Below are 17,960 nucleotides of genomic sequence, written 5' to 3'. Positions count from 1 at the left end.
AGGGGTTCTTATATCAGCTTGACCTCAGAGAGAGCATTTTGGACACTGCAATCAATTTATCGTTCAGTACTACTGGAATTGTCAGTGGAATTCTTTGTTATACTAAGCTGGCCAGAGAGCAAGGGTTGATTTCTTATGGGCTGCTTAGACAGGGTCATCTTGATAATGGGCATCTTCAGAAAGTCTGCAAGATATGTGTCTTAGTTTACTCCCAGAAATTCAAACAAACGAATCTTCAGAAGTGCTCCTTCACCTGGGTTTGACAATAAAAGAGAAGAATGTCCTCATTTAAAAAAAAAGTTATATGAATTGCAACTAAATAATACAGTTTTCCTGCTTATTTGACTCTCCTGTCATGGTACATAGCCCATAATATGACCTTATTTTCCCTTTTTCTTAATAATGAACTTCCGTGCTTTGAACTTATTTCAGATCTGAATTAATATGAAGTTCTTCCCTCTCTTAAAATGCTGGACATTTTAAGCTCATATATCTTAATGCTGGGACCAGTTTTTTCTTGTCAGCTCTTTGATGGACAGTTTTGGTCAGTCCCTTTGCTGTACCTCGACACAACTGATACTTGAGTCCCATTGCAGATTGGAAGGTTTTTTGCCTGCACAGTATAGGGTAAATTGTTTCTCACTGGCAGCTCTTACATTTTTATCAGTTTTGTAAGGTTAACTAATGCAACAGCCTCCAGTCTTGGTTGTCTTAAATATTTAGAGGAAAGAAAGAGATTTAGGCACATTTTTGCTGCTGAGCTTGATTTGGTTGAAATTCTGTTGAGTTTCTGACTTAGTTTCCCAGCTGGTACAAATCAGCGAAGTTCCACTGATGTATTTTGGTTGACCAGCTCTGTGGAAGATCTGATCTTTCTTGATTAAATCCTTTCATTTACTGAACCTGAGCTACTTTGATCAGTGGCTGCTGTATTTTTGTATAGAGAAATAGGTGATATATTTCTACTGTCTTTTATCTAAGAAGAGAGGGGTGTGCGTGTACATTTATACACACGTGGGTGTTTATACACACAGTCACCCACACACAAAGAAATGTGGTAGGAAACCCCCTCCCTCTTTTTCTTGTCATCATTACTGCACTAGTCCACCCTAGACTTTGGCTGCCGTGGATGGGGAGAGCCTTACTGAAGATTTGTGTCCAAATTTGTTTCCATGTACCAAAAAGCCCCAAAACCAACCAACCCAAACCCCACCAACCATCACTCCCCAGCTTGGAGACACTTAGGAACGAAGCAACTCCAAGCAGAAATAATTTAGATTCACCCCATGAGGAGACCCTTCCCCACAGGTCCCTGGGTTAAGGACCTACACAGAGCAGGTGAAATCTTCTCTTATGGTCCCAACACATGAAACCACCTCCCTATTGGGAGGAGTGGGAAGGGAGTGGTGATGATGGGCAGGTGGAGAGGCCGAGAAGTGTGATGGACTAGGTGAGAGTGTTGTTCCAAGAAGGCTCAGGAATTCCTTTGTGCAGTTTTGGGGGCAGAGTTGGGTGTTTCCCCACTGTTAGTCTTTTTCTCTGTTTTCTTACCGCGTTAATCTCTGTGAGATTGAAGTTGACTTTAAACTCTTTCAAGTCATTATGACAAGTGAGCATGGCAGTAAATTCTTCCGTGTCAAGAAAAAGACAAATTGTACTGCGCTGTATATTATGCCATAGTACTACTAATTGCTGAACTGGATAAATGGCTTCTGATAGGTTATGTAGTTAATGAACAAAGATGTTAATTGCCCTTATCTGAAATAGCTGCATTTGCAGGGACGTTCTCTGGAGCCGTGGATGTCTTCTAGCAGAGATTTATTTCAAATCATCCATTGTTTTCAGCAGTTTCAGAGTCCATTACCCTTCAGTGTGCCAATGAAATAGTCTCCACCCCCATCAAAGTTTTGAGAGCAATCACCTCGTCCTCCATGTTATTCAGCAGGTCTGAATTTTATTTGGATATAGAAAACTTATATATAGTAGAGATGCTCAGCATTCTGGGCTCCAGCAGGAGCATGGCTCATTCTTAAAAGCATCCAAGAGAGAAAGAAGTACCTGACAGTGGAAGAACAAGGGTCTGGAATAGCCCCATTTCCCCCCACCATCTGGAGTATTTAATTGGGAAAATCATTCTTTGTTGTTGTTGTGTTGGTGGGAGCTGTCAGTCTAAATATGTTTTAATGCAAATAACTATCTCTGTTTGTAGAATTCATCTTTTCCAGACGCTTTCTTTGGAAAATATGCAGCTGAAGATTTAGTACATTATTATATGAGTAAGTGCATACAGGCCTCGTATTAACAATGGACGTCATGTTTATTCTTTCCCTTTTAGAATTTCCCATGGAAACAAGCGGGCAGATTTTTGCATTATTGAGTAGTTTGCTGCTGCCAACTTTTCCCAGAAACATGAAGAGAAAACTAGTCTTGCACGGGAGCCTACATGTTCTTCCAGTTTTGGGAGCACTGGATCCCCTTAGGATTTGATTTGTAGTAGGTTTTGGTGTGTGGTTATTCTGGTGCAAAGTTGTTTCAAAGCTGCATGATAAATAAATCTTTGTGGAATTGAAAAAAAGACGAAGTTCTCACTGAGGTTAAAACATACCTGATTTCCCAATGGAGAAGCTGAATGTTTCATTAGAGGGCTAAAGGCTAATGTGAAGAGAAAAGTATTTCCTTGACTTGGGGTTTTTGTTTGTTGAAATAAATTGCATTTTGGCTTATGAGTTTTTCAGAACGTGTTCAACAGCAAACAGCCAGAAGTTCAAACTGTAACTGTAAATCTGTAAGCTGACACTTGTAGATTCTCTGGCCAAAGTTTCCTAAGTCAGGATCAATTTTGTAGAGTGAAGGAGAAAAGTCCATTATCTTGCTTCGTTTGATAGATTTCTGACTTTGCCAAGAAATATAAATCTCCTTTCAAAAATGACTGCTATAAAAATAAGAGTTACTATTTTCTTAAATAAAGGCATTTTCAACTGAACTTGATGCATTGCTGCTCAAAGATGCTGTGGCTTTAGGCTATCTCATACCAATAATTAGACTGAAGTATTCAGGTCCTCAGCTCCCCCTTCCCCATGACACACTGCCCCTAAGTTATGTTAACATAGTATTTTCTATGTCATGTTAGAAACAGGGCTGAAGGAGCTAAAAAGTAATCTGGCAAAAGCTGGATGTGTTCCCTGATCTGCCTGACGCCACAGCCAGACAAATATTTGTACGGGCAGAGACAAAGTGGGTGGATGGAGGTGGGAATGCTGCTTAAGACTAGTGTCGATGCCAGATGCTTCGTGGTGACCCACTGAGGATCTGTCTTGTTTTAGGTATTTTCAAATCTCTGAATCCACATTCCTGGTCTTGTGTGTTGTTCTAGTTTGAATTTCCCATGGGGCGACCCTGGGGGTGAGGATGCAGCTTCTGGGGGTGGGTGCAAACAAGACCAGCTGCAACATGAGAAGGTGCAACACTTGCACTGCTTATTTATCAACCACAATGATTCACTGTGATTGACATTTACATACCTGAATGTCAAAATAACCTGTGTTTTAAGAGGAACCAGTGACTCAGGCTGTGGTTTTACCCCAGGCCATTTCCTGATAAATGGCTGAACTGTGCTTGGTCTTGAGAAAACACAAGTGGGGAACACGGCTCTGTCCTCGTGTCTGTGTGTGTGGAGAGATTAGGGAAAGGACACCTTTGTGTGGGGCTGACCTTCACCTCATGAGTGCCATGGTCTCTGTGAGGAGCACCACAGCCTTGTGAGCTCTGGGAATCCTCAGATCTGATGACAGCTCTGTTTCAGTGCGTCTTCAGAGCATTTCTGCTCAATCCTGATGTGGGAGCATGGTCTTCAGTGTTTGTCAGCATCTAGAAGCACAATTTCAAGGAGCCCTATATAGTGATAGATCACTTTACTCTACACTTTTTTGGTTGCAAAACAGAGGTGAAGCTGCCTGTGATTGGTGTTTTCAGAACTGAAAATATTTCACTTCTTAGAATGTTGGTGTTTTTAATGAAGCAGGAAAAATGCATGTTGCTTACAGGGATTAAAGTATATCTGGGCTACTCATTTTTTGAGTAAGATAGCAAACAACTGTAGTGAAGTTCTGTGTGTAGTATGACTGGATAGAATGCATGGAAATGGGATCATATAATGCTGTATAAACTACCTCATTGGCGTAGCTGTCATTTGGAGAGATTAACCATCTGTCTAATTCCGTGTTATGGTTTAGGTGGTCTTCCCATCCTTTGCAAACTGCAGAACTCTGTGTTCCTCCATTTTCCATAAGGAAAAGGACTGTCCTGGGAGAAGAGGTGTAGCCATACTTTTGTATGGCTACAGAGCTGTGGTTGAACTGGATCAGTTGTCTTTAAATGCTGTTGAAGTGGATGGTTTAAGGTATAGAGGAGGCTTCTCTTGGGAACAGATTCTGTGAGAATTCTTCAAATCCTCTTTGAAGTTAATGGAGGGTATTAAGGGCAGTGAGCACCTTCTTAAAAGAGAAATTTAAATTGCTTTGATTCGTTTCATTTTATATTTGCATCAACTGGTCCTAGATTTCTCCTTTCTCCAGTCTTCCTGAGCATGTTTTTGATAACTTTGCCCCCCTGAGCATACTAGATTTTATGTTGGCTGTTTTGATATTTTTCCCTGAGTGTTGTAATGCTGATTACTGAAGGATCTTGGGCCTTTGGCTTCCTGTGAGAATGAGATAATTACCCTCCAGTAGGCAACGCTTGACGTACAGTATCAGCATTAAGCCACTGGGATTCCAGTCACTAGTGTAGAACAATGTTGTGGGTAAATGAATAAGCAGAAGTTTATCATACTTCCTGCATAACAAGGTTTTCATTAAAGAGACAGTGAAAATTGTTTTCACCCAGGGCTGGTACGAAACGAACGCCGCCGCGAGAGCCGTTACTGAGAAAGATATTGAGGTTGAGTTCTGTGCCTGGCTGGGTTATTCCTGCTGAAAAGGCAACTGAATTCCTGCAGCAGCAAAGGTGGATGACAGGGCTGTCGCTGCGTTTTTGGCGGATGACGTTCATGGGCTTATGAACATGTATGAAGTGTATAACTTCAAAGGACGGTTCCCAGATGCACCACCTACTTAACTTATGGAAGAATGTTGTACCAATTAGAAGCAGAGACGTTCCAAATGCAATTTGCTTATTTCACACTCGCCCCCAGGAATCCTGTGTTGTGATTTTAGGAGCTGGCCCCGTTTGACCCTGAAATAGATGTGGTTTCTCCCTTGTCTTCTTTATTTCAAGGCTGTCAGTTAAAAATATCTTACATGTTGGGCGCAGTGGGAGTAAGTTTGAGAAGCTGAAGTTATATGTAAACCAGTAATAGTGAGAAAATAATTCATAAATGTAATGAACTCTGTTCTCTTGCAAGACATGGTCAAACCAATGGTTTATTCATGAGATGGGGTTAATTTTTTTTGTTTGAAAATAGTTTCTCAACCACAATACTGATCAATTTGCTTATGCTATAACAAAATAAATGATATCTTTGAGAATCCCTGTTAAATCCTCAACTACTTTAAAAATTCCTTGCATAAAGTACAGTGGATTTACACATACTCAAGAGGTACACTGCTATAGATCTGTGTATTAACTTATGTTTAGGACATAATTTTACGTGTGCTTGCATAGATACACTTATATTTCAGCTTATCTCAGAGATAATTGTACTTCTGTAATGCCTAAGAATTACAGGGATACTAATAAGGAGTTTAAGTTTGTTTTCTTGCAACTGTCACTTCATGTTGTACGTGTAATTGCAAAACTCAGTTGCTTATTTATGTTTTACTTGTGGCTTCCACTTTAAACTGGGGATCAGCACACTGTGCAGGAAACCAGTACTTACATATAGGTCGAGATGAGTAGGTTGGTTGCTCTGCTTTGCTTGAGTCTAAAACCTGAGGGCTGGATCTTTGGAACCCCAAGAACCACTGTCAAATGTAGGAGTCTAGATCTTGATTATGTGCTTGATCAGACGTGCAGCTGGGGAGAAGAACAAGAATGTGTGGAGTAAAACTACCTTGCTGTAGTACAGTACTGTGTGATTGAGATGCTGCTTCATACTTTGAGAGCACATTTATGGCCAGACTCCTCCATAGCTCAATTCAACTTGAAATTAGGTTCCATTGATTTTTGGGTCCAGGACAAATTTTGCTTTCCAATTAGATTTTGCAGATATTTTCAACACCAAGAGAAATTTTTATAGTGCTGTTCTTACTTTGAAATTGTGAAACTTCTGGTGACTAAGTAAACTTTTTTTTTCCCCCCCTTTCTCCTTTCTTTTCTTGCAGCCAACTGGGTACATGGAAAACTCCATTTCCTACAGTGCTATTGAAGATGTTCAACTGCTCTCCTGGGAGAATGCCCCTAAGTACTGTTTACAGCTCACGATCCCGGGGGGTACTGTCTTACTGCAGGTACAGTAAACACAGAAGTACAACTTTCTTTCTCTCTTACTATAAATCTCCTTTAACTTCTGTTTCCTATGCGTGAAATCTTAATTAGATGGACTCAGAAAAGGCAGAGAACTCAGTACTGTCAAATTATCTAACCACCAGAAAATTTGCTCAGCATGATAGCTCTGAAGCTCTTCGTGTTGTTCAACAGTGAGAATGGAAATTTTGGGCCACAGTGATTAAATCTTCTGGCTGCTTTTATGCAGCAAAATAGTGCTCTGTGGAAAGGCACACTGATGGAGACCTGGAACAATTGTATTTTTACATATAGTCCTATTCCTGCATTGGACAAAGTTATAAATTTCATCCTTCCATATAGGAAACCTGAAACTTGCACTGGAACTGACAGATATATCTATTTTTAAAATATATTTAATCTCCATGGAAAGATTTCAGTGTATTTGTATGGATATCTATATATGTTACTTCTCTAAGTGTTGTTTTCAAACAGAAGACACTCTGTTTACATTATTCCAGATTTCTCCATCCACTTATGAGGCTTTATAGGCCTTCTTAGGTCACTACAAGTTTTAATGAGAGAAAAGCACTCCACTGAACTTTGGAAATACTTTAGAGTAAGTAGGAAAAGCGACTGAAAACCCAGCTACATGGCCCCCAAAGAACTTTGAAAGGTCATAACTTAAAAAGAGTGAATTGGCTTCAACTTAACTCTTACGTGGTTCTCTCTCATGTTTCTCAACGTTGTTTCAAAGATAGTTTGTTATCTGCTACCCTTTGGGATTTTACTTTTTCAGTTGATTATGCAGCCATGACTATTGTGTATCTGCATTTCATGCAGGTAGGACTGTAGAGAGACTGGGTGAACAATTTCTGCGGAAAATTTGAAAAAAAGATCAATTTAAACTGTGGATAACTCATAAAAAATTAAAAAAGATTTTTTTTTTCTTAAAAAAGTATGAACAACTTCAAGTGATTGATCACAATAAAGCCTGTGCATTCAGATTTGTGTACACACACACTTTAACTGTCCCACTTTTACACAAAATATAGTCCAGCATATAAAAAGATGGGAATATATGGAGTGATACACTTAATGATTGATGACTGTGTCTACTGGATCATTTGTCCTAGAGGATCATGGCACACATTGCACTGATCCGTGATGCACAGGCCAGCATTTCATTATTTGGTGGTGCTGGATTGTTTGCTGAAGCCCCTGGAGGGCCACAAAGAGGTGACACCCCCTGTGTCCAGGGAGGGTTTTGTTGAAGCTCTTCTGGAATGGCTCTGCCTGCAGATCCAGAGAAAAATAACCCATGTGGTATCACTCCATAACCCAAGGCAGGGTGCCAAGCTGATCTGTTTTCCAAACCACAGACTTCTGTAGGGATGTGAACAGCAAAATGGACTCTGAGCTGGGAAGCCAGTGTGACTAACACCAGGCTGGGCTAATATTAGGTCCAGCTCAGCCCAGCTCTGCTTTGCCTGTATTTCAGACAGGCTGATGTGCCTGGCCCTACACAGAGCTGTTCAGCAGAATCCCAGAGAACACAGTCCTTGACTTTAGGCCTTCACAAGGTGCCTGTGCTTGGCATTTGGGATAGTTTTGGAATGTCGTAAAAATATCACAAGGTTTTGATGAGTTTTGACATGGCAAATATGCTTTCACTCTGAAATGACTGGAGATGTATGTGGAAACATTCATGGCCACATCCTTCGTGGAGTGTGTTTCTGGAACTCCCTTTCCTGTGGTGTAATCCTGGGGGTTGTAGCCCTGTCAAAGGGGGCTGCAGCCATTTCCTCTTTCTAATCTGAAAACGGTGCAGTTAAGTAAGTTTGGGGTGACCTGAGAACATCAAACTTGGTGGACTCTCTTGGTGCATAGGTGGGATTTGTGTGTCTTTTCTCATGTCCTTGAAGTGCAGGCATGTGTCCCATTGCACATGGAGCACATGGAAGTGCCTCTGCTCAGTGAATTTCTGTGGCTCAGAATGACTTACTGATTTTAGGTGTTACTGCAGGGAGTCTGAATTTCAGACAGGCTGCTGCAAGTCCCCCAATGTCCTCATTCTGTGGTTTGAAAAACCTCCACTGTACATCACATCAGGGAGGGCAGGGAGACAAGCCATGGCTTCCCATCAGCTAGATTAGGGTCCTCATTATTGATGAAATCTTCCTTGCCTTAATCTGTTACTTGAATTAATTAGACAGAAAATAATTTATGAAGTTGATTCTTTTTCCTGTGATAATTTTAATTCTGTTTTTTTTTTTCCTTAGTGGTGCTAGCATTTGTGTCTGTATCTGAATAGATGGAATAGTTACACCTGCCTTTCCAAATTCTCTTTCCAAGTCTTTATTCTGTAGTTTATGACAGCTGCTTTTATGGGACTGCTTATTGGGAAACAAGATAAAGCTTGAACCCACAGCTCCCTGCTGAGTTGAAAGGAAATTGTTAGGGTGGACAGACTGTCATCTGCAGCAGCCTGCCATTTGATTTTGTAGAAAAACAAAACCAAAAAAACAACCAACAAGCCAAACACAGAAATAATTGGGTTTGTGAAAAAGTGACATCTTAGCATGGATACTTTGGTATTTTCTACAAAAAGACTGATGTCTTTCTGTAACCTCATAGGAACTGATAAAGTGGAGTGAGCTGGACTTCTGTTTGTTGCTGACTGGCTGAGCAGACAGGATCAGGTTACATTAGAACTATGGGAATTTCAACATAATTGAAAATACAAACTTTAAAAATGTTTTCAGTATGACTTGGTCCTTGGTACTGTTTCGGTTCATCAAATGTGGTCAGATCAGAGGGAGTATAAAATTAGATTTCCCTTATACAGTTGTAATGCGTGTTCACCAACCCAAAACAGTTCTCAAAGTTATGTTTAGTCTGCTCAAGAAATCAAGATGCAAAAACTGGATCTATCGAGTAGTTGAGTTCAGTAGAAATTCTCTAGAATACATGACAAAGAGCAGAGGTATCCGAAAGACCCATTCACTGAGGAGCTGGGAAATGGAGGTGCTGAGAGAGCCGCCCTTGCACAGTTTAGCTATTTCCGAGAGACTTCAATACTTCTGTGGGAAATTATGGCTTCCAGTTTTTTATAAAATCATTCTGCCTTGCTAATCTGAGCAGCATCATGTTCTGATGTCATGTCCAGCTCTAATATCAGGAAGTGTATGATAGTGGAACAAGTCAAACTAGTCCAAAACATGTTCCCCACTACTGTTTATTCTGAAATGCACTTTTGGTAAAATTTGTATTTTTTTTCCCCCCAAAGATTTAATGTAAATCAGGTGTGTGTGTGTGTATAATGTTTAAATGAACTGTTTCGTGTACCCCCAAATTATTTCGCATTTCTGATTTATATAAATTTTATATTCTGATCTGTATTTTTGCCCATGCTGCATTGCAAATTCTTTAATAGCATGGGATATTATTGACATGATTTGACATAACATGAAGCATTTTAGTACTTCTGAATCACACGTTTTCCCAATTTCTCATTTTAAGAAAAGCTTAAGATTCAACTTCTGCTTCACTGCAGGCAGTGTGGGTTTATGACAGGCTGGTCCTACTTGACTAACCTGATCTCCTTCTGTGACAAGGTGACCTGCTTAGTGGATGAGGGAAAGGCTGTGGAGGTTTATTTTGGCTATTAGGAAAAATTTCTTCACTGAAAGTGTTGTCAAGGCACAGACTACCCAGGGAAGTGAGCAAGGTATTTAAAAGACCTGTAGTTGTGGCACTTGGGAACATGGTTTAGAGTTGTGCTTGGCAGTGCTGGGCTAGCGGTTGGACTTGATCTTAGAGATCTTTTCTAACCTAAACAATTCTATGATTGTGTGAGAAATGCCCCACGAGAGTCCTAGTCCGTGTTCAAGTTCTTGTCCCCTCTCTGCTGTCACCAGGGTCTATTTGTGGCTCATTACTGCATGGTAATGAGTCAGAGAGGGAAGAGTGCCATCACCTTTCCTTACATCATCCTGATGCACTCCCATAGCAATACTGACCCATCCCAACCTATTTTAACACATGACACCTGACAAGCAGGGCCGGAGGTGATGCAGCTCCTCTTAGGAAATGGAATCCTGATAACAGGATGTGTCTACCTGGGTTTCACAGGAAGACTTGGTTCTCAGGCAGCAAACAGCTTAATCCAGGCTAGGTTCACATTGAAAAGTCATCTCTATATATGATAAGTTTCCCACTCAGTGTTTGTTGTATGAGTACAACTGTCTGAGCATAGGCACGTTTTACCACCCAGCATTTGGGGATTTTCATTGTCCCCTGTGGGAGTTCTGGACAGTCAGTTTTCTGAGGATCATGGACTGTCAGTTTTTTAGACACGCTGGGGGCTTGTGTTTTCTTTCCTCCTGCCAAACGATGTGGTCCCTGGGTCCTTTTTTGTGAGCAGCAATCAGCTCTCACAGATTTTCTTTCTTTCCTACAGCTGGGATAGCAGGTGTGAAAGAAGGTGTTGCTGAAGCTGGCTCATAGGCCACAAGCTCTTCAGGCCAGGAAATGGGAGCTAAATTTAGCTTTTGATGAAGTGTGAGCTCTTTAGTATCAGTAATAGCTGGGCCTCCTTGAGCTGGGCTAGACTTCTGCTCTTCTGCTTTCCCTTTGTAAAGCACAGGGTGTGATTATGGTATTGTGTGGATGATTATGAGGAGGATGCTGCCACTGATAGTGAAATAACTGGAATAACCTTTTGAAAGAGATTGGAAAAAAACCCTCTTACAGTATAATTTCATGAGCTGCTTAGCACCAAATGTAGGAAGAGTCCCGGGAAAAAGGCTTTGGTATTTGAGTCATGACAGGACTGTCTACTTTCCCGTGGTGTCCTTTCAGCCTTAAAGCCACCACTTCCATGCCTATCGCTCGTGTTGTTTTATTCATTTCTTGGCAATCGAGTGTAGTCAGAAGGAAAAACAAACAGAACAGGAAGCCTTGACAAGCACAACAGTCACACGTTCAGCTCGGTGCTTGAACACGCTGTTTGTGCCAGGGAGTCCCCACGATAAGTGTTTCCACTGGGTTTTTAGCAACGTTTTATTTTAGTCTCCTTGGAGAACCTGGCTTTTGTTTGAAGTGCCAGGCCAGCCAAAACTGCTGGTGTGGAGAGGTCATGCAAGGACCAGCGTCCAGCAGAGACAGGGAATATTTTAAGGAGGAAAACAGCGTTTCTAACAATTACCAGCAACTCTGTCTGTACCTTGGATTAAGCCAGAAGAGTGGCAGTTTTCACTTGAAGGCTTGCCCGAGTCCTGGAGGTGCAGCACTGGATTTGCATCAGCAATATAAGGTTTTGTGCAGTCTGCATGAGGCAGTGTGTGCCTGCCATGGGGCTTGGCTTCCTGCAGCCCTGGGCTGCTCTGCTCCACTTATAATAAACTGGTGCACAGAATCCTGCAGCATTTTCTGAGTCCCAGTAATGAATATCAGCTGGAAAAAAGCATAACAAAACCCCATCCTGCTGACCACAAAGCAAGCAAGGGAGAGAGAGGGAATCACAGAATAAACCCATGAAGAGTCAAAACCAGAATCTGGATCAATAAGGGCCACACCTTTTTGGATGGCAAAATCCCCTGGAAGGGTACATGGGAAGGAGGCTCCTGCAAGGAGAAACCTGGGAACGTTCTGCATGGACAAGCCCGTTCTTGTTTTCTTCTGAACAGCACACATGCCAGTAACAAGGGGTACTGTGGTGGTAACTTACTGTTAAAGGAATGGGAAAGGTCTTCCCCATCATTTCTGGTTTCTTGCAGAGTTTCAAGTGTTCTGTTTCTCAGCAGCACACAGGTTCCTAGGTTGTCTCCTCCTTGCCTGGGTGGCAATTACTGCAGGGGCTGTAATGCTGCCATGAAACAAGTGTTCAGTTTCCTATTTTTGTGAGCAAAAAGAAAATCTGCTTTTAAAACGTTCACTGCTTTTTAATAAAAATGTGTGTTCCTACCCACTGACTAAGAAATGAGGCAGTTTGGGTGCAGGGAAAATACTTCTCTTTTTGAGCAGAGGTGTAAATTTACTCATGTTGACCAAAGCTTTGCATATGCAGGCATTTAATGTCTTGCACAGTTTTCCTGTGAACATTTTAAAGCTGATGAGATTAATCCTGTGAGTAAAGTTTGTACTGCTGGTGATCTCAGGTGGCTTTTCCTCTCAGACTGAACATTTACACCCCAAAAATGAGAGTATAAAATCCTTCAGAACACAGTTCTAGCATCAGTTAATCTTAGAAAAAATACTGCCAACAGTAGGCTTTCTTAAAGTAGATATTCTTCCTCATTGGGATAGTAAATAAGCTACAAGTAGTTTGAATCTTCTTGCACCTTCTAAGAGTTTTACTCCCACATTTTCCTGTTTTCTTAAGTATTTTTCTACTATGTTGTGGTTGTGCAAAACCAATATGAGGCCTTGATTGTGCAAGAAGCTCAGTTGGAGCTCAGCTCTGTGTGCCACCCAGAACCCTGTTAAAGCCACTGCATTTGAGAACAAAATTCTTAGCGGAATTGGGGCCTTAACATATTGAACACACAGGGGGCCTAAACTATTATTTTGCATAGATAATTAAAAAAAAAATCCATTGTACTCCAGTTCTATCTCATTTCCTATTTGTGACAATAGCAGGCAAAACATTTCCAGGTTGAAGCTTTTTTAAGTTGGAAAGGTGTAAGATGAGTGGTGTAGGACTGGACCAACTGTGTGGGCAAGGCTGAGAGTAAGGAAAACTTTCCCTCTGTGGTCAGAATGCCTAAGGAAAGCCTGGTTTAAAGTCTTTTGTGTCTCATTTTCTCCTTTTTATTGCACCCTAGAACTGTATAAATATAGCAGGCGATGCCCACAGCTGGAGTAAAAAACCTAGGTGTCAGTTCTCAGGAAATACATGAATTCAGTGCAGAAGGGCTGGGCTCCATCAGTGCACAGCAGATGAACCTGTAAATGTGTATGTGCAGCCCCATAAATGACTTGTAGTTCCCTCCACTGCTTTACACTTCGGTGCTCATTGCTCCAAACTTCAGAAGTGTTCTGCCCAGTAACCCAGGTGCTTGAGTAGGTCAGTGCAGAGTTGGCCATCAGCTGGACAGCTGAGCACCCCCAAGAGCCTGGGGGCTCTTCTGTCATCCTGGCATGCTGTGAGCTCACTGTTCTTTTGGTAAGAAAGAAATATTCCCTGTAGTCCTTTCTCAGTGTAAGCCTTAAAACGAGAAGGGAGGACCAGGGGACCCAAGAGGGAGCTCCTTGTTGTCCTTTGCAGAAGATCCAGTGTTTCCTGCATATTGCTGCGGTTTTGCAGCTTGCTGGGAGGCGGAAGGGTGCACTGGGAGGATAGTCCCTGCTGCCTGGGAGAAGTGGGGGATGCTGGTGTCAGACAGCTCCCTCCAGATAACAGTGGTTGGGTTAAAGCACTCAGTCCATCCGTGTTGAACACGGTGGAAGGAGTGCTGGTGAGATGGCTGTTGACTTTCCAAGTTCCTCTTACCACTGAGTCCTGACCATTAACAGAAGTGTGGGGATTCCCTTAAGGTTTGGTTTTTCATTTTCTGTTCCCTTTTTCTCCTGTGTCTTCGTTTTCCTTGGCCTTGAATGACAGCCTGAGCTCTGAGTGTTTCTAGTTTTAAGGTCCTAACTTGGATCCAGGTGCAAGTTTTCTTGATCACTTCTCTATACTAATACAACAGTTAATACAAATGCTGGCAGCACTTAGTCCCACACTTGGAACCCGGTCACTTTGCTAATTTTACTTTTAAAATGGTTTTCATGTATTGCTGCCATCAAGTTATACAAGTGTTTCCTTTGCCAGTTTTGCCTTTGTGTCTTACAGCCTTCTTCATTTCTGTTCTCCTCCAGTGTTTGCAGTGCACTTGTGTCTCCTGCTCTGCACGATGCTGTTGACCTCATTAACAGTTAAGGCTGCAGTTGGTTGCACAAGCCACCTACACATAATATTTTCTAATTATTTGCAGTGGTCTTACAATCTGTAGCTGCTGACGTCCCTGAAGCAGGAGAATAATTAACACTTCTCCACAGTCCCCATTTTGGGCTTCAGTATTTGCTCTTACTTTCAACTTCAGTGTCAGACCAGTCCAGGGACTGAATCAGGTTGACATTTTGCCTCTTTGAGTGAAGTGCTTCATCCCCCTGGAATATTTTGGGGTTTATAAATGTAAATAACAGTATCTTAGTTTGCATAGCTCCTATAAACTCAATCTGCCTAATTTTTTTAAGGAAGTAATGGATGTGTACCTTAAAATGTTATTGGTGCTATTGCTTGGTATACAGCAAGCCTACAAAAACTTTCAGTTTGACTTATTCTTTAAAGGGTTTTGATGCAGCAACTGAAAAGGAGGTTTTTTTTGTTCTCCTTCATGAACCAGTTTTCTCCTTTAAAAGAAAAAAAAAGGAAAAAGAAAAAAGGTTCAATTTGAAATTGAATCCTTTGAAGAAGTCTGGTGGGATTTTAAAACATTTTGTCTTAGATAAGAAATATCTAAGCATATTTACTTCATGCGTTTTTAATTATGTTAAAAATGTTCTTCCAGCTTTTGGTGGCAAATTATTTTTGACCTTTTGATTATATTAAAATATACTACAAAGTATATTGAATTGAAATTTAATTCTATAACATATATAAGTAAAAAGTCTATCTTGTGTTATAATGCACACATATACATAAAATACTGTGTAAATAACAGAAAGAAAAACATTAAATATTGACTGACTGAAATGTCCTGAAGATCTGCACTCTAAATGGTTTTATAGTTTTTCACTGCATGCAAAGAAAACAAAAAAAAAAAAAAAGAAAAGGAAGTTATGTTTTATGTTTCCATTTGTAGCAGTTTCATGTTCTGATATATCAGCATTATTCTTGAAATGGAAAGTTTTCGATAAACTCTGTGGTCAGCCAAGATTATTTATGATATATTTGTTCCTGCTTTATTGCCCTGACATCTACTGCAGGAGCAATTGATTCTCATTAATATATAAATAAATAATATGCAATACATATATAAAAGGACATTACTCCATTTAATTCAGAGTAATCAGTCCAAATTTATGACACCAAGCCATCAGTATCTGACCTTGAGATTAAACATGTTTTTGATAACCATGCAGCGTTTTTATTTCCAGTATTCCTGCCATTATCAGTGAACTGAACCAATGTCAGGAGATGAAATACACTCTGTGATGTGGATTTTGAATATTTATCTGTAAATGTGTTAGGGAGTGAAACTTGTTAAATGTTGCTTTAATTTGCAAGAAGTATGTGGTTCTTTAGCTGGTGAAGAACCTCACTTTTTCTTTCTTTTTTTTTTTTTTAAACATGGATTTATAGGCTATCCTGTAATTTTCACTATTTGTGTAAAACATTTTAAATGGTGAGTAAAAATTGCCCATTGGCAGCGCTGAGGTGGAATTGGAAAAGCCAAAGGGCATCTCTACCCACTCAAATATTTCAGACTCATGTCACCTTGTTAAGGCATGCACGTTTACGTCACTGTAGAGGCTTTTATATTTTTTGATATGGAGCCTTTTGACCTTTGGGAGTGTTGAACTATTCCTCCATTGGCTACGACCTGGCTTCACACTGGGAATTTCTGGCAGCTGTGCTTAATACGGACAAAAATGGGTGATGGCTGGGAGTGATTATTGCAACACTGCTGCCGTTGCTGCAAACAGCCTGTGCAAGTGTCTGCACGTCTGCGCGGGTCGTGCTTTTCGCCGTTTCAATATCGCTGAGAGAGCGAAGACATTGTTTGGATTGCTTTGGGGCCAGCTGAGGAACAGGACAAGAAGAGAAACCAGAGCATGGAAAAAAACCCACCCCTCCTAGTAAAATGTCAACCCATCTTCTTGCTCTGCTCCCGGGGATTAATGGCAGAGGCAAATGCCCTACAGACATTAAAGATCTGCCACAAACCTGATTGAAATCAGGGAGGACTTTTCGCAGTCTTTGGGTTGGACACCATTTCATGGGAGGTTAATATTTTGTAAGGTTTTGGTTCAGTGTTTTACATTTGCAGCAAGGTTATAATGTAAAGTGGCTGAGTGACCTGAAGCACTGGTAGAAACTAATAATTCTGTCTGTAAATTTTCTTTATTGCAGGCTGCAAACAGTTACCTGAGGGATCAGTGGTTCCATTCTTTGCAGTGGAAGGTAAGTTCTGCACTTCATTGTCTTCTTCCTCTGCCTTTAAGTGTACTTTTTAGAATTCCCTATTCCTTCATTGTAAGAAGAACTTTATGCACCGAATGGGTAAAGTCCTTCTGTTACAGAAACCCTAAATAAGAACATGTATGCAGTCTCCACTTGTTCATGTCATGAAGTGGAAATTCTGTTACACAGCCCAGCTTTATCAACATATGACTGTCTTCGAAAAGTAGATAGCCAGTAAATTCACATTTAGACAGAAGAGAGATTGGATGGTTTTAGTTTTGTACTATGACGTGCAGTATGTTACAGAGCGAGTTCACCTATCATATCCTCTGGACTCTTGGGATATTTTGAGGTTTTTTGTTTGTTTGCTTTTTCTTTTTCTGAGAAATTAGGGAGAAAGAGTGTCCTTTAGAGTTGCTTACTGTATGTAGCATCAATCTGTTATGCATCAGTCTATGTTTATGCTTTAGGATGATTTGGAATTAAAAGCAGTTTCCATTTCAGAGACCTCAAGCCCTTTCTCATTTCCAGTGGGAACAATGGACTGATTGCCTTGAGTAGGGAAAGTGGATCACAGTGACAGCATTGTCTCTCAAAAGCAGCACATTCCTTATCAAAAACCGTAGCTGCTGACCTTTGGATGGAATCTGTATGGATCTTTGATGCAGCTGGAAATAAGTTTTGGCCAGATGTTGAACATGGCTGTCCTCCCTTGTCTTGTGGTGGGAAACACAAGCAGTAGCTTTTCAGCTCAGGACTTGTCTCCAGCAGGGTTTCAGTGAAGTCAGCCAAGTTGGCTGTGTAGCTTATCAGGATTTCAGCCTGCTGACAGCAACCACATGTGAAAATATACGGAAGCCCCTCCCACCAAACTGGTTTTGTTGTAGGTGTGTTTGATAGTTGCAAAATAGTTGCGTGGCAAAACTACAATGTTGGTGTGCTTTGTGTAGCCATCAGTGTCTGGCAGAGTCGTATTCTGAGCGGATCCAGGTTCTTATCAGCAAAAGCCAAGTGTTGAGATCTCCTTTTCCAGACCACTGGCATATTCTCCAGCCCGTTACCCTGATTGCCTAAATGAGCGTGGGACAGTAGTGCTGATAGCAGAAGGCTGGGCTGTGGTGTAGCACTTTTATTCTGGCCTCTTGACAGTATCATTAACACAATGCCCAGCCAGCCTTGCTTTCCCTGCGACTCCTGAGGATAACAAAGCACTTAAAGCGTGCAGAGACGGGATCTCCGTGTGGCCTGTTATTTTCCCTCCTGCTTTGGCAGGCGAGGATGATCTGAGAAAGCACAGGCAGAAATTTTGATGGCATTTCTTTTTCTTCCTCACCTCCAGCTGGGATGG

At 41.1% G+C, this 17,960-nt stretch overlaps 1 protein-coding gene across 2 annotated transcripts in view; it reads left to right on the top strand.

The window, feature by feature from the left end:
* Window positions 1-17,960, top strand: part of CMIP (c-Maf inducing protein) — a 133,355-nt gene that overhangs the window by 64,572 nt on the left and 50,823 nt on the right. For both annotated transcript variants that reach the window (XM_051801741.1, XM_051801742.1), the window contains exons 2-3: window positions 6,321-6,446; window positions 16,562-16,612. In XM_051801741.1, coding sequence (XP_051657701.1) covers window positions 6,321-6,446; window positions 16,562-16,612 — 177 coding nt within the window. The remainder of the gene's footprint in view (window positions 1-6,320; window positions 6,447-16,561; window positions 16,613-17,960) is intronic.

The sequence above is a fragment of the Manacus candei genome, unplaced genomic scaffold (assembly GCF_025592945.1).
Source record: "Manacus candei isolate 608988 ecotype Guabito, Panama unplaced genomic scaffold, ASM2559294v1 h1tg000053l, whole genome shotgun sequence".
Classification (NCBI taxonomy): domain Eukaryota; kingdom Metazoa; phylum Chordata; class Aves; order Passeriformes; family Pipridae; genus Manacus; species Manacus candei.
Note: the sequence above shows the minus strand (reverse complement) of the source record. Positions and strands in the feature narration are given on the sequence as shown.